Source organism: Strigops habroptila, chromosome Z (genome assembly GCF_004027225.2).
Source record: "Strigops habroptila isolate Jane chromosome Z, bStrHab1.2.pri, whole genome shotgun sequence".
NCBI classification, from domain to species: Eukaryota; Metazoa; Chordata; class Aves; order Psittaciformes; family Psittacidae; genus Strigops; species Strigops habroptila.
In genome coordinates this window covers 1,136,719-1,149,596 of record NC_044302.2, presented here as the reverse complement: position 1 = coordinate 1,149,596, position 12,878 = coordinate 1,136,719, and the positions used below count along the sequence as shown (strand labels likewise).

The window sequence follows — 12,878 nt, the reverse complement described above, 5'->3', positions numbered from 1 at the left end:
AGGGGTGTGTATGACCGTACTAGTCAGCAGGAGTTTTTCATGGCAAAGGTGACAAAAGGAACTCTTTCACTAAAATGTTTTTTGATAAACTTTGAGGTAGGCGGAATGGGAAGGATAGATTTTTATTTTATTTTTTTTTTTAAATTTTATTTTATTTTATTTTTAAATCCGGTACTCTGACTAAAGGGACTCTAAAGCGCACTTTTTAGAGTTGGGGTTTTTTATGTGTGTCCTATTAGCATAGGACCATGAGATTCTTTTGACATTTTAGCAGGCATTCCCAGGACTGAGATACCTTTATCACTGTCAGGAAAGAGTCTTTCTTTGGTGCTGTTTTCCATCAGAACTGCATCAGAAAACAGATTCTCACTTCAATGTTCCTGTGTGAGATTATTCTATTTTAATGCATTTTCTTGCATAAGTGCTTCTAGAAGATCATTTAAAGAAAAATTCTAATACCTTGACTAATTTGCATCAAGCCTAGTGCTCACTTCCCAAAGTCTTACTCCTGTGGCACATCTGCACTGAGCATGTGCCTTAAAAAAATAGTGGGTGTACAGTAGAAGTTTGCAGTGCTGAAAACCCATTACAGGGAGAAGTTCTGTCTCAAGACAGGGTAGCTGTGAATGCCAAGAATACTAATGGGGCACAGTAGCTTCCTGAGAAGCTATTGTTTCTTTTTTTATTCTTCCCCTCTCTTTTTTTCTCTTCCCTTTTTTTTTTTTTTTTTTAATTTCATCCCTGCGTGTATTGTAAACCTTTGAGGTACAGGACAGTTTGCATGTGGAATGTAGTTTGTGTGGTGCAGCTAGTTTACCTTGATTTAAAACATGATGATCAGAACATTTAGACTAGGCACTGCTTCACAGAGGCAATGGTCTGTAAGACTGTCAGTAAGTGATGCCTGCATGATCCATCTTAGTATCTGTCTTTGTCTTAATGCAACTCTGAAAAGCTTAGAGCTGTCCTGTTCCCTCTTTAAGGATGGGAATGCTCTTCTTCAAGCCTGTGGTAAGCAGAGAATTGAGTCTAGGTTCACCTGCATTCAAGAACCAGATCATCCTTTCTGCTTTCCTCATCCTTAAAAATTGACATCTCCTTTCCAGTAGCCTTAGCCATGAGCTTTGTGTTGAGCTTTCTGTGAAACGGAATATCTGTGAAACCCTTTTAGCAGCCTTTTGGGAGGTCTTGGTGATAAGTAAGCAACATCAGTGTTAAGAAAGCTGTGATGTAAGTTTTATAGATAGATACATATTTCAAAACAGATTTTGGATAGAACCTGTAATAGGTCAGAAAGCTGCATAGCTTGTGGAATATAAATGTTGTCATCACTGTAGAAAATGTTGCTTATTAAGTAAGCTTCTGCTCTGTTTCTGGGTCGGGAGCTCTCCAGTAGAGACTGAACAGCTACAGAATATGAATAACTGAAAAAGCTAGCATCTGGGGGAGATTGCTGTGTTGCAGCTGAATGTGGATGTACAATGATGCTCATTGTTAAGTTTCTCACGCATTGCATAGCACTGACATCTAGTTAAGTGGGTTGTAACTGCCATGCTTTTTCTAGCTGTTTTCAGAGCCTCTTTGCCTGGGTTTTGCTATGGCAGGGCACGCAGCAGCTGGCTGCCAGTGCGCAGGCACTGGTGTGACCATGCAGCTACTGGAGTCTTTCTCTAGAGTGAGTTCTGAGACCTTCTGAAGTCACATCAGGTCAATGCCCAAGACAGAAGAGAAAAATCAGGAAGTGTGAGGAACCCAACACCTACAATGCAATTAACACGTCCGTTGTCCTTGTAGAGTTCTGTGTGTGTACAGAATCATAGAAGGGTTTGGTTTGGAAGGACCTTAAAGATCACCTAGTCAAACTGTGTCTGTTACCATCTGACTGTATATTTAGCATGCAAGTTTCTGCAGACAAAGTTCCACTCCTCTCCTTCTTTGGTTTTTAGTTGCGGCTTTAAGACATGAGCACATTGCTATCCCCTCTCCCTTGGGCACAGCGGCAAGCACAAATATATTGGGGTAGATATGTTGGATTGAAGAATGAATTTTTTTTTTTTTTTTTTTTTTTTTTTTTTTTGTGTGATTTCCTGTTGTTTCCTTATTATCTTTGTAATATGTCTGGAGCCAATGAAATTATGTTAAATGGAGATAGTTTTTTCTTTTTTTCCCTTCACCTTTAGGTGTTCTTCACACATCAGTTGTCCTCCTCACAGAGATGTGTGAGAGAAGCCCAGACATGCTTGCACACTTCAGAAAGGTAAGTGTGAACTGATAATACTGCAAAGTTAATGGATTTGTTTCTGGGGCGCTGAGGGTTTCTTTGGGTTTTGGTTTAGTTTGTTGGGTTTTTGTTTGGGTGTTTTGGTTTTTTTTTTTATAATGTGTCCTCTTAGTTTTCCCTAGTTAAAGCAATGTGCATGTCTTTTAATGAAATATTTGGGGGAAGAAGTCTGCTTGTTATCAAAATTAAAAAAAAAAATCATTAAATTTGGGAATTTTGTGAGTATCTAGCCCTAGTCCCCTTCAGTAAGTTGGGTAAGTTACAAAACGTCAATCTTAAGTTTACGCAGTATGAAACTCACCCTAAAGTTAGGTATAAAATATCCTCTTTGTTCCCTTAGGGTTTTTTCCACTCTTCGTAGCTAATTGCATAGTGACGCTGGCATCACAAATGTATTAAAGAAGCAAAGATGAAAAACTGAGGCTTGTACTGACACCTCAGTACCTTAACCACAGCCACATATTTTTATAAACTCGGGTCAAAAATACCATTGGAAGTTCTAGTTGTGTAGATAACTCACCTCTGGTGCATGTTATATTGCATCATTTATCATTCTAACTTAAGGGTTTGAGAGTCAATGTCATTTCCTCTGGTTAGGAATGTTTGCTTCTCCTCCTCACCCCTGAGCTTCCTCGTGCTGTTTGCTATAGTTTGCTGTGCAGTATTATTGCTGTATGAAACTACCAATAGAAGGACACCTGAAAATTGCGTTGATTATAATTCTGACTTCTTGGTCAAAGAAGGAGAAATTGAACAAAGCTGATAGAACAGAACTGGCTGTTTGCTCCTCTGAAAAGTATTAAAGGTGCTTATGTACTCTTCTTCCTTGGCTTGTCTGTACCATTAGGGATCTCAAACGGTGCATCCTTTGATGCATTTTAGCATTTTGGCATGCATCGTCCCTTGCCTTGGTTGCATATGTCAAAGCAGGAATAGAAGTGGGATTAGGGTCATCTTGAAGGTAGCCATCCCTGCTACTAATTGCTCAGTTGAGATGATAGCGATGGGAAAAGAGAAAAGAGCTGAGTCCACAAAATTTAAGTACTAGGTACATTCTTTTCTAGCTATCCCTCGTAGTTGTTTATGCTGTGAATGGTATAACATGGATTTCTCCCTAATGCCTGCTTCATCTGTTTTGTCCCTTTTGTCTATTTGGAATCCTGCTGTGTGTTAGAATGAAAAGGTAAGAGTTAATTCTTCTAGATGGTGCATGCTTGCATTGAATCTGTAGATGCTTGTCACTTGTGAAGCAGTGCCTCTTAGTGCCACATCTGTGATTTGTGCCACGTGCTTAGATTGATTCTACTTGTGTAATGCTTTTTTGTGCTGGTCTTGTCACTAAACCTCTATGCCCATGGCAGCCCTGAATCTCAGTTGTGGCCTTCTCCAAACATGACCCTGCTTTCCTCAAGTTCACTCTCATTTGAGGAATACTTTTAGAAATTTTTTTCTGCCTAATCCAACTGTCGCCCTGGGGTTTTTTCTTATCAAAACCTGGGCTTTGTGTTTTGCCTGAACTTTGGATGCTTCCCAAAAGGGAGCAGGAGAGACTTGGCCACCTGTAAGTGGGCTTCCTGTGCTGCAAAGAGCTACTGACTACAGCTGCATTGCTCATGTATTTCATGGGTGGAATTTGACAACAGAAGATTGGGGGGGGGGTGGCCTTCGATCGATCTCCATGGCTGTAATGTTTCTCTTTGTTCTGTCCTCACTCCTGATAACTCTTGCATGTTAGAAGGCAAAGAAAATGTTAATCAGGGTTCCAGGAATGCTCCTGCAGGTCGCTCCATTTGTCTTGAGGAAAGATACTGCAGCACCTTCTGGTTTCCTCTTTAAGGCAGATAATAAGAAATTCATGGTTCCTATTTGTTTGTGTGTTTTATAAAATGCCTGTTTTCAGAGGGGTATGTAATTCCCGAACAGTGAAGATAGGAATAAAAAGAGAGGATGGGGAACTCTGCTGGTTTTCTTCTTGCGCTGTACCTCAAATGTAGAAGAATTCAGCCCAGAAAACATTGCCCATTTAGTATGGCCACATGCAGCTCTTGTACTCTTTAAGTCACACTGTGCTTTTGACACCACCCGCTACTGTCTGTCCTGAATCTGAAGCACCTTTGTGATTTGATGTCAGAAGTGGCACTTTACTATAAGCAATCTCTAATCTGGTAACAATTTAGAGTGAATGCAATTCCTGACTTGTAGGCAGACATGAATGGAGAAGCAGCCCGTCTCAAGGATGGGAAAGTTTGTGAAGTCTTAAAGGTGAATCATTGGAAGAGTTTTGTAGAGAACACTTTGCTAAACTCTAGTTGTCATGCATGGGTTGAGAGAATGATGCTGTCCTGGTGCTAGCCATGATTCAGGAATGAAAAATCCGCTTTAGTGCAACCACCGTAACACTTCTGTCTAGTTTGTCACATCATCTCCACGCAGTGTCTAGATTATTTTAATGATACCAGCACAGAGAGGGATAGAAGAAACTTCCTATGGAAGGAATAAAGCTTATAAAGATCTACATCTCTATGTCATCCACCAGGAGTGGTTTTTATCTTACAGCTTAATGAAAATCAGTCCAGTTTCTGTCTTTCAGCCATAAGATTTTCCATAGGATATGTTGAAAATTAGCTTCCACTTCATCCCTAAGACTGTTTTGTTACTCATAGCTGCTATGATGGTTTTTGGAGATAAATAGTGAGTTCGTTGCAGCTTGTCTGCTTTAATGATTGGCTTATTTGCCATGTTCTGCCTTAAATTGATTACTTGCTTGGCATGTGTGAGATGCTATGGAGACATGCTAGGTGCATCTAAGATGAAGGGAGTTGAACCAAACATTTGTAAATAGGTAGCATTTCTTCAAAGCTGTGTACAAGTCTTGAAAGATAACTTATCCCTATGGGTAGATGTCTACTGGGAGACTGGTGCCATCAAGATCTGAGGAATCTCAACTGCTTTTGAAAGTATTTTTTAGCCTGCACAGTTGGAAAGAAACTTTAAAATATGAACAGCATAAGTTGCTATGATTTTGTGCTCCCAAATCTGGCATAGTAGCAGTGCTGCCATCAGTTTCTCTGTTGCTGTGCAGAACCCTTCTAACAACAGCGAAGCAAAGAATTTGGTCATTTTAATGTTGCTGCTCTTGCCAGGAAGTTTGTGATGAAGAGGAGGACAGACACTGGAACTACTTGCATGGTCTAACAGTAGAGCCCTCAGGGAAATAGGACATTCTATGTCCTATTTAGAAGCTCTTAGAGAGGAAGCAGATCACAGTGCTTTTCTTTCTAGAAGCTAAGTTGGATGGAGTGTCAAACTTGAAGGAATTGTTAATAATTTACTCTAATCATAGCAGTACAGTACTTGAAAAGATCAAAACACTTGGCTATGCCTGATGCTTCCGTGGAGATGCATGCTAAGAATTAGTCAGGAGCTAATGTAAAGCCCCGCGGCAAAGTCCTAGAATTATACCATTTTTATAGTCTCAGCACATCCCCTTTTCATGAAGAGAGGAATTCAAGTTGGTATTTCCTCTCAAGTCTCAACTGCCAAGCTCTGGTAGATTTAGCTTTTTAAAGATACAGCATGTTGCTCAGGGCCCAGCTTAACTGTTTGTCGTTGTGCCCTCACTGAGCTGTAGGCATTTGTGTAACATCAGCTTTAGGTGTGCAGTTTGAACTTTGTGGAGAAATGTATAGACTGACTTGATTTCAAATACAAGATTTGTTATTGGACCGATACTTAAAAGCTGGGGTGAGGAAAGGAACTACGCCCTAATAGGACAACTCTCTTCTTCACAGCTTGTTCCCCAATTAGTTCGTATTCTGAAGAACCTTATCATGTCTGGATATTCACCAGAGCATGATGTGTCTGGGATCAGTGACCCCTTTTTGCAGGTAAGAACTGATACAAACTGATGTAATTCTAGCACTGTGTTTTGAGGCTTAGGTGTGATGAGGTGGGTACCTCAGGGCAGCTGTGTTGATTTTAAGATTTTGTGTCTTTGTTAGAGCTGTTCGTGCAGATGCTCTTCATTTACCTCAGCGAAAGGCACCTGCTTTAGTTTGAACAGCAGTTGTAGTGCCTTATCATATTATGTGAAGTTGTGTCAAGGGGGAAGCAGCAACATGTGTTGGTCTTGAAAGTCTGTGCCTAGTGGGTAGCAGGGGTGCTCTTAACAGTTCTGGCTACCGAGAAGACAACGAGCACAGCATAAGCCTGTTCTTGGTAGTAAAGGTCTTGTTAAGTATAAGCATTTTGCTTAGGAATGGAGATCAGCAGCTTGCTTTGCTTCTTTGCCACTCCTCAGGAAGTGTGCTGGGCGTTTTATGGCCCCAAGGTAAAACACTGCCATCCAGTGAGCTTTGCTTTGCTTTATTTTGTGAAACAGGTGCGAATCCTGCGGTTACTAAGAATTTTGGGACGAAATGATGATGATTCTAGTGAAGCAATGAATGATATACTTGCACAGGTGAGGTCTGCAAGGTCGATGAGCAGCTTAAACTTTCTCTTTTGGTTTCTTAATACTTTGGATTCAGCAGCACTGGTGAGGATACAGCGGCTTGCTGTGCTGGCTTGAATTTTGCTGTAAGAGACACATGTTAGTAGGTGTGATGCTTGTTTGCTAGGAATTGGTTAGGTTCACTGCATGCTTTGCCGAACAGCACGTAGGGGATCTGCTTCGGATGCACTTGAGTCACTGATTTTGTTTCTTTTCTCCAGGTTGCCACTAATACAGAAACAAGTAAAAATGTGGGAAATGCCATTCTCTATGAAACTGTGCTGACGATTATGGACATAAAGTCTGAGAGTGGGTTGCGGGTAAGTTGCCTTTGCTATGGCCCTGTTCCTCCCCAGGTTGTATTAGAGTAATTTGTGTAGAGGACATGAAGCAAAGTTGTTTCACTCAAACATAGCTCTGCAGTTGGCTCTAGATAAGACTGTAGCCTCTTCAGAAAGTGGTATTTGGTTTTTGTTGGGTTTTGTCATTTTTTTTAATAACAAAAATAAGATAGCAAAGCTTCCTGCAGACTCTGTGCGCTTGAGAGCAGGAGAGCCTGTGCTGTGTTTGTCTTTGTTTTTCCTCTGCTGAGACAGCCTCTAGAGTGTTATGCTTTTGGCCAAGAACTGTAGTGGTAACTTGAACACATTGCCTTTAAGATCATCTTGAAACCGTGGAGATGACCAGCAGCCTTTTTTGATCACTGACCTTCCCTCACTCTCTCTGTAGGTGTTAGCCATTAACATCCTGGGCCGTTTCTTATTAAACAACGACAAAAACATTAGGTAAGTTGCATGAAGTGTATTTTGGCAACATCCAGTTTAAAATGCATGAGAAGCAATTACATAAAGATCATGCTGCAGTAGAGCTTTGCAGGAGACCTCTTTGGGAGGTACCATTGTTGGGGTTAGTATGTCTAGCTTTCTTTTTTTGTTGGGGTTAGACTGTCTAGCTTTCTTCTCTCCTGGTGCATTATTTTCTCTGTGCACATCTTCACTGTGGACCTGCCTTTAAGTTGATTAGTCTGGGTGTATGATGTGCCATCTCTAGGTATTTTGATTGCAAATCCTGTTATAGGTAGAAGACTCCAGCCTTGAGAATTGCAACTTGTACTAGTTTGCGGGTGTGACCTGCAGAGGTCTAATCTTTAATTGCCTTGATTTTTCAAAATCTTAGCGGAGACAGAACAACTGACATGAGCCCAGCAGCTGGGATGGGTGTTTGTCCAGCAGCAGGGTGGTGTAGGGCTCCTCACAGTTTAGGTGGTTACTCACTTTGAAGACAGGCCGGTCAGTCCCCTGGAAGGTTTCCTTTTGTTACGAGAACCCTGTTCTGTTGCAAAATAGGACTAAGTTCTGGGGGTGTGAGCATTTGTGCATAGGAATTCTTACTGTCAACTATTCATTCCTCTATGTCCTTATCTCAGATATGTAGCTTTGACATCATTGTTGAAAACTGTGCAGACAGACCATAACGCAGTACAGCGGCATAGAAGCACGATTGTCGACTGCCTGAAGGATCTGGATGTCTCCATTAAAAGGTAGTTGAAATATCAGTGACATCAACTCTCAAGTTGACAGCGTATGGAAAGTGAACAGGACATAGAGGGGGGGAAAATTACAATAATCTTGCGGAACTGTGAGCAAGGCTAGTATTAATGCACCACATGGTTCTTATTTCAAAGAAGGTAATGAAGATATGCAGGCACCTTCTTTGGGAGGCTGCACTTACGTTTTGGGCATCTAGGATTGGATTACAAAAACCCCTTTCTGTTTGCTTGAATTTTTCCAAAATGGAGTCTCAGTGGAGATGAGATTGTGCACTCAGAAGGTGGAAAGCCTCCATGGAGTATGACCCTAATCAAAGCTACTCTGACATACTCAATATTGCTGCTCTTCCCAGGCGAACAGGTACTGCCATGTTGTCTGGAAGCAGTTCTAAGCTGTCCAAATAATGTATTCTAGATGAAATTTGATTAGGCAGTGGTAGAATTCAGACTTAACTTGATAGTTTAAATAATGCGCTTACAAACCGTGTCCTGTTATGCATTCTTGGTGTTCATTTGTCACTTAAATAGCAGTATGTTGCTGCTGCTCTGGGCAGTGGGAGAGCTTGCAGCCTTACTTCAAACTAGAAGAGGATTTTTTTTGTGCTACTCAGTTTAAACTTCTTCCTCTTTTTCTTATTAGTCCAGTTATGTTCCTGTTACTCATAATAGTAACTTTCTCCTGTTTCTGTCAGACACTCAAAGGTACTCTTGAATTTTCTGATCTCACTTTTGTCCAACCTATATGGAATACTGCTCATCTAAATTGAGTTTTTCAGCCTGTCAGTTGCTTGCCCTATCAGAACTCTCTTCCTCATAGTTATCCTTTCTATAATTGATGGTCTGAGATCAGTGCAGCATATGACATGTCAGTCATGGGAACAGTTGCATCCCTGTTGCATCATGTGGAATCTGTCTGCGGCAGGCCAAAATTCCATTCAGCTATCGTCACATCATTAGTATACTTTCAAAATTGCTCAACCTATTTTTTTTCCTCTTGTGAAACTGATTAGATAGACCATAGAGTCTCGTTCTGATAGGTATTTTTCAAATATATGCCCATATTTGATTCAGATCTAGATTGTTAACAGCACTGCTCAGTCTAATATGTACAGAATAGGCAAGAAGTTGGATTTGTCTCACTTCTGAAACTTGGTTTTAACTGCTGTGTAATGGGTATCATGTAATCTATTTTTACAGTTGCAATCAAAGCACAAACACAAACTCATATCTTACATGCTGAGCAAGTCAGGCTGCTGTTGCTGTTCAGTGCCAGAGTCATTATGAGGCAAGGCTGTGGAACAGCAAAGCCCCTTCTAGGTTTTGAGTAGAAGGTAATAAAAGCATTTTGTTGGTGCCTGCTAGGAAAGCATAGGTGTGCTGCAAATGGCAGAGCTTCATGTCTAAGTGCTGTTGGAGGATGAAGCCTTTGAGTGATCCATCAGCAGAGCATGATGTTGCCATGCTGACACTCATGCTGCTGACAATGCACTATCTTCATTTAAGCAATATATTGACTGGATGTCAGAGTCCCCAGATAGCAGGTTTCAAGTGCTGGGACTTGAGGGAAAGAGGCAATACCTGGTTTGGTTTATCTTAAGCATGGTCTGTTCCCATTGTCTTTTAACCATTGCAGTACATTTTTGGTCCATGTGTTATATCTCAGAATGGCTTTGCCATTTAGTTCAAGTCTTCTTGTCTGTCTGCTTACTGTGATCAAACTACATTATTAGGATCTTTGTGGCAGGAATGAGCCATGTAATATGACTGAAGGTAAGCTATATGTATTGAGATAAATGTCTGGTATCAAGATTGCAGTGTACCTCTGTATATCTGCAGTATTGATATATCTGCTGTAACGTGACTGAAAAGTTAAGCCATGGAAAACTTGTAACCTACTAGGGTTAGGTGTAAGGAGTTGGGAAGAAATTGGAGGGATGAAAACAATTCTAATAATGGTATAAGTCTTCAAACAGGCACAGATTTAGATGATAAAAGGTAATAATTTAGTTATGTATTTCCACCCTAATTCTGAACACCTCTGTGTTTTCTAGGTCCCTGGGTATTAGTTAGGTAAAAAGCAAAATAATGCATTGACAAGTGGGGCTTTGAGCAGCTTCGTCTAGTGGAAGTTGTCCTTGCCTGTGGTGGGGTGGGGTGTGGAACTGTATGAGCTTTAAGATCCCTTCCAAACCAAACCATTCTATGATTACAGTAATAACAAGAGAGATGCTGAGAAGCAGTGCTGTCTAGTGTTTCTAGGTTCTTGAGAACAAATAGCTTGTGCCCAATACCATTGAGTTGGGTAACATGCCTGGTTTAAGTTGTTGATGTTTCATGAACTTTGGGAAAATACTAAGCCATCAGAAAAGATAACTGTTGGTGTGTGGTAAGTTGGCAAGCTTGGAACTGGAGCAGGAAATAATCAGTTGGACTGATCCTGGGGCTGCTGCCGGTAAATATGTGAAAGGATGACAGCAGAACTTGCGCATCCCAACCTTACGACTTTACTGAGAATTGCTGGAGTCAAACGCACATTGAAGTCTGAGCTATTCGGAGAAAGTATGTATTACAAAACAGACTTTAGGCCTTTTGGCATAATTTTGGATGTAACTTGTTGAAAACAAGCAGTACAAAATCACTGTGCACACAAAATAGTTCAGCAGCTGTCCAGATGATTTCAAAAGATAACTGAAATGGGGAAGGAAGTTTTTGATGTGCTGTGAGGATCCTTCTAGCCTTCTGGTAGGCTGTCTCAGTTGCAGGCAGAGAATAAAGTTCCTGGTAGTATGAAGAGGACACAACTTAGAGGTTTGGGTTCTGAGTTATACCAAATGCTCAATTTTGAAGAACAGTCAGGGCTTTTTAGTGAAGCTGTTTTAATGCATTTTAACATAACTAATTGCCAACGTTGTACAGAAATCCAATCACATTTGAAGATAGTAGCCTTAATTCAAAAACAGTCTCTCAGAAGAATGAGAGCTGTGCTAGAATCAGCTGCAGAAGCTTCAAGTAGAAAGGCTAAGGACTAGCCTCTGGCATCGTGAAGAGTACAACATGGAGTAGCAAAGAGCGAGTACTCTGTCTAGTTGTGGTGTCAAGTTGGAGGTGGGTTCTGAGAAGAGCACTAGGGTAATTTTGGGTTCTAGAAATGTTATGTAGTCTATCTGACAGAATACAGCAAAGCCTATTCGTTAATATTTTAAGTCTCTACTGTCTTTGAATCTCTACTATATGGAGATTGAAACAGGACTCTTCTGGATTCCTGAAGCTGGAGGAAGTGTGTTGTAACATGGATTACTTACTGCAGTTCTATGTCAGAAATGACCACCATGCAATTACAAATACTTGGGAAGTCAAACCTTAAAGTTGGTAGATTCTGGTGGCTGAAAGATGTTTCTAGCCTTTGAGACATGTGGATAGGTGTTTCTAGAGCACCCCACAACCCTACTCCCCCTTAGGTTTCTTTGGGGGTAGTATTTATTGTCTGCCCATGAATAGGAAAAACACTGGTACATTTAATGTGGAAGGCTGTTCTCAAAGGATTAATAAATATTGGTCTCCTAATGGAAAGGTAAGTGCATTTTAGTAGCTGGACTTTTGGTTTGGTGTTTTTGGTGGTGGTGGTTTCGTCTACTTCAATAGGTGAAGATACTTTGTTTTCTGTCTCTTGCCCTAGGCGTGCAATGGAACTCAGTTTTGCTCTTGTTAATGGGAACAATGTCCGTGGAATGATGAAGGAGTTGCTGTATTTCCTAGATTCCTGTGAACCAGAGTTCAAAGCAGATTGCGCATCTGGAATATTTCTTGCAGCTGAAAAGTATGGGGTCAATTTACTTTCCATTAATTTTTTGTACATTCTCTGTATTCTGAGCACTTGGTGTTGCTCCTTCCCTTCCTCAATCCCCCAGGAGAGAATATGTTGATCACATCTCCATTTGCTGATTGTGTGTGGTGTGTCAATTTTAACTCACTCTGTGGAACAGGACCCACTAGTGTGGCCCATATGGATAGTTCTTATATCACTAAACCAGTCTAGTGTACTGACTGCTGCTGCACCTTGGAATACATGTGCTGTCATGCTGGCCTTGCCCCTCTCCACACACACAGCTTCTGTGGTTAGTTGTACATCTGAGGTGATCTCATTACTGTTGAGCCATTGTAAACAGCAGCCTGACTTTGAAGTACTGTGTGTGCAAGATATGGCTGTGCTATATTATACAGCCTTATATATTCATTCAGCTTTCCAACGTTGGCATTAACACAAAAAAGTCAAAGAATGTGAAATGTGTTTTGTTTTGTGGGGGGTTTTTTTGTGTGTTTTGGATGTTTCCCCCCTCAGGAAAGAGTGGGCCAGGAAATAGCTGAATGGGGAGGTTCTGATGATGATGGGTTTCTTGCTGGTGTTGAAGGCTAGGAGTTTCTGCTCTAACTTGCTTTCTTAATCTTGTCAGATATGCTCCTTCCAAACGCTGGCACATAGACACAATTATGAGAGTCTTAACAACGGTACGTGAAACTGCCTCTCCTGTCTGTGACTACATACAAAATTTTATTTC

The 12,878-nt window shown here is 40.9% G+C and overlaps 1 protein-coding gene and 1 non-coding gene across 6 annotated transcripts in view; both read left to right on the top strand.

Moving 5' to 3' along the window:
- AP1G1 (adaptor related protein complex 1 subunit gamma 1) overlaps positions 1–12,878 on the top strand; it is a 47,675-nt gene that overhangs the window by 20,811 nt on the left and 13,986 nt on the right. For 4 of the 5 annotated variants that reach the window (XM_030512392.1, XM_030512389.1, XM_030512390.1 and 1 more), the window contains 9 exons: positions 2,181–2,257; positions 3,456–3,464; positions 6,073–6,168; positions 6,663–6,743; positions 6,995–7,093; positions 7,503–7,558; positions 8,200–8,313; positions 11,999–12,139; positions 12,774–12,828. In XM_030512392.1, coding sequence (XP_030368252.1) covers positions 2,181–2,257; positions 3,456–3,464; positions 6,073–6,168; positions 6,663–6,743; positions 6,995–7,093; positions 7,503–7,558; positions 8,200–8,313; positions 11,999–12,139; positions 12,774–12,828 — 728 coding nt within the window. The remainder of the gene's footprint in view (positions 1–2,180; positions 2,258–3,455; positions 3,465–6,072; positions 6,169–6,662; positions 6,744–6,994; positions 7,094–7,502; positions 7,559–8,199; positions 8,314–11,998; positions 12,140–12,773; positions 12,829–12,878) is intronic. The other variant, XM_030512391.1, reaches the window with a different exon arrangement.
- Positions 9,726–9,812, top strand: LOC115601436. Its single transcript, XR_003989354.1, has one exon. It is a non-coding gene; the product is annotated as a small nucleolar RNA SNORD71 (small nucleolar RNA).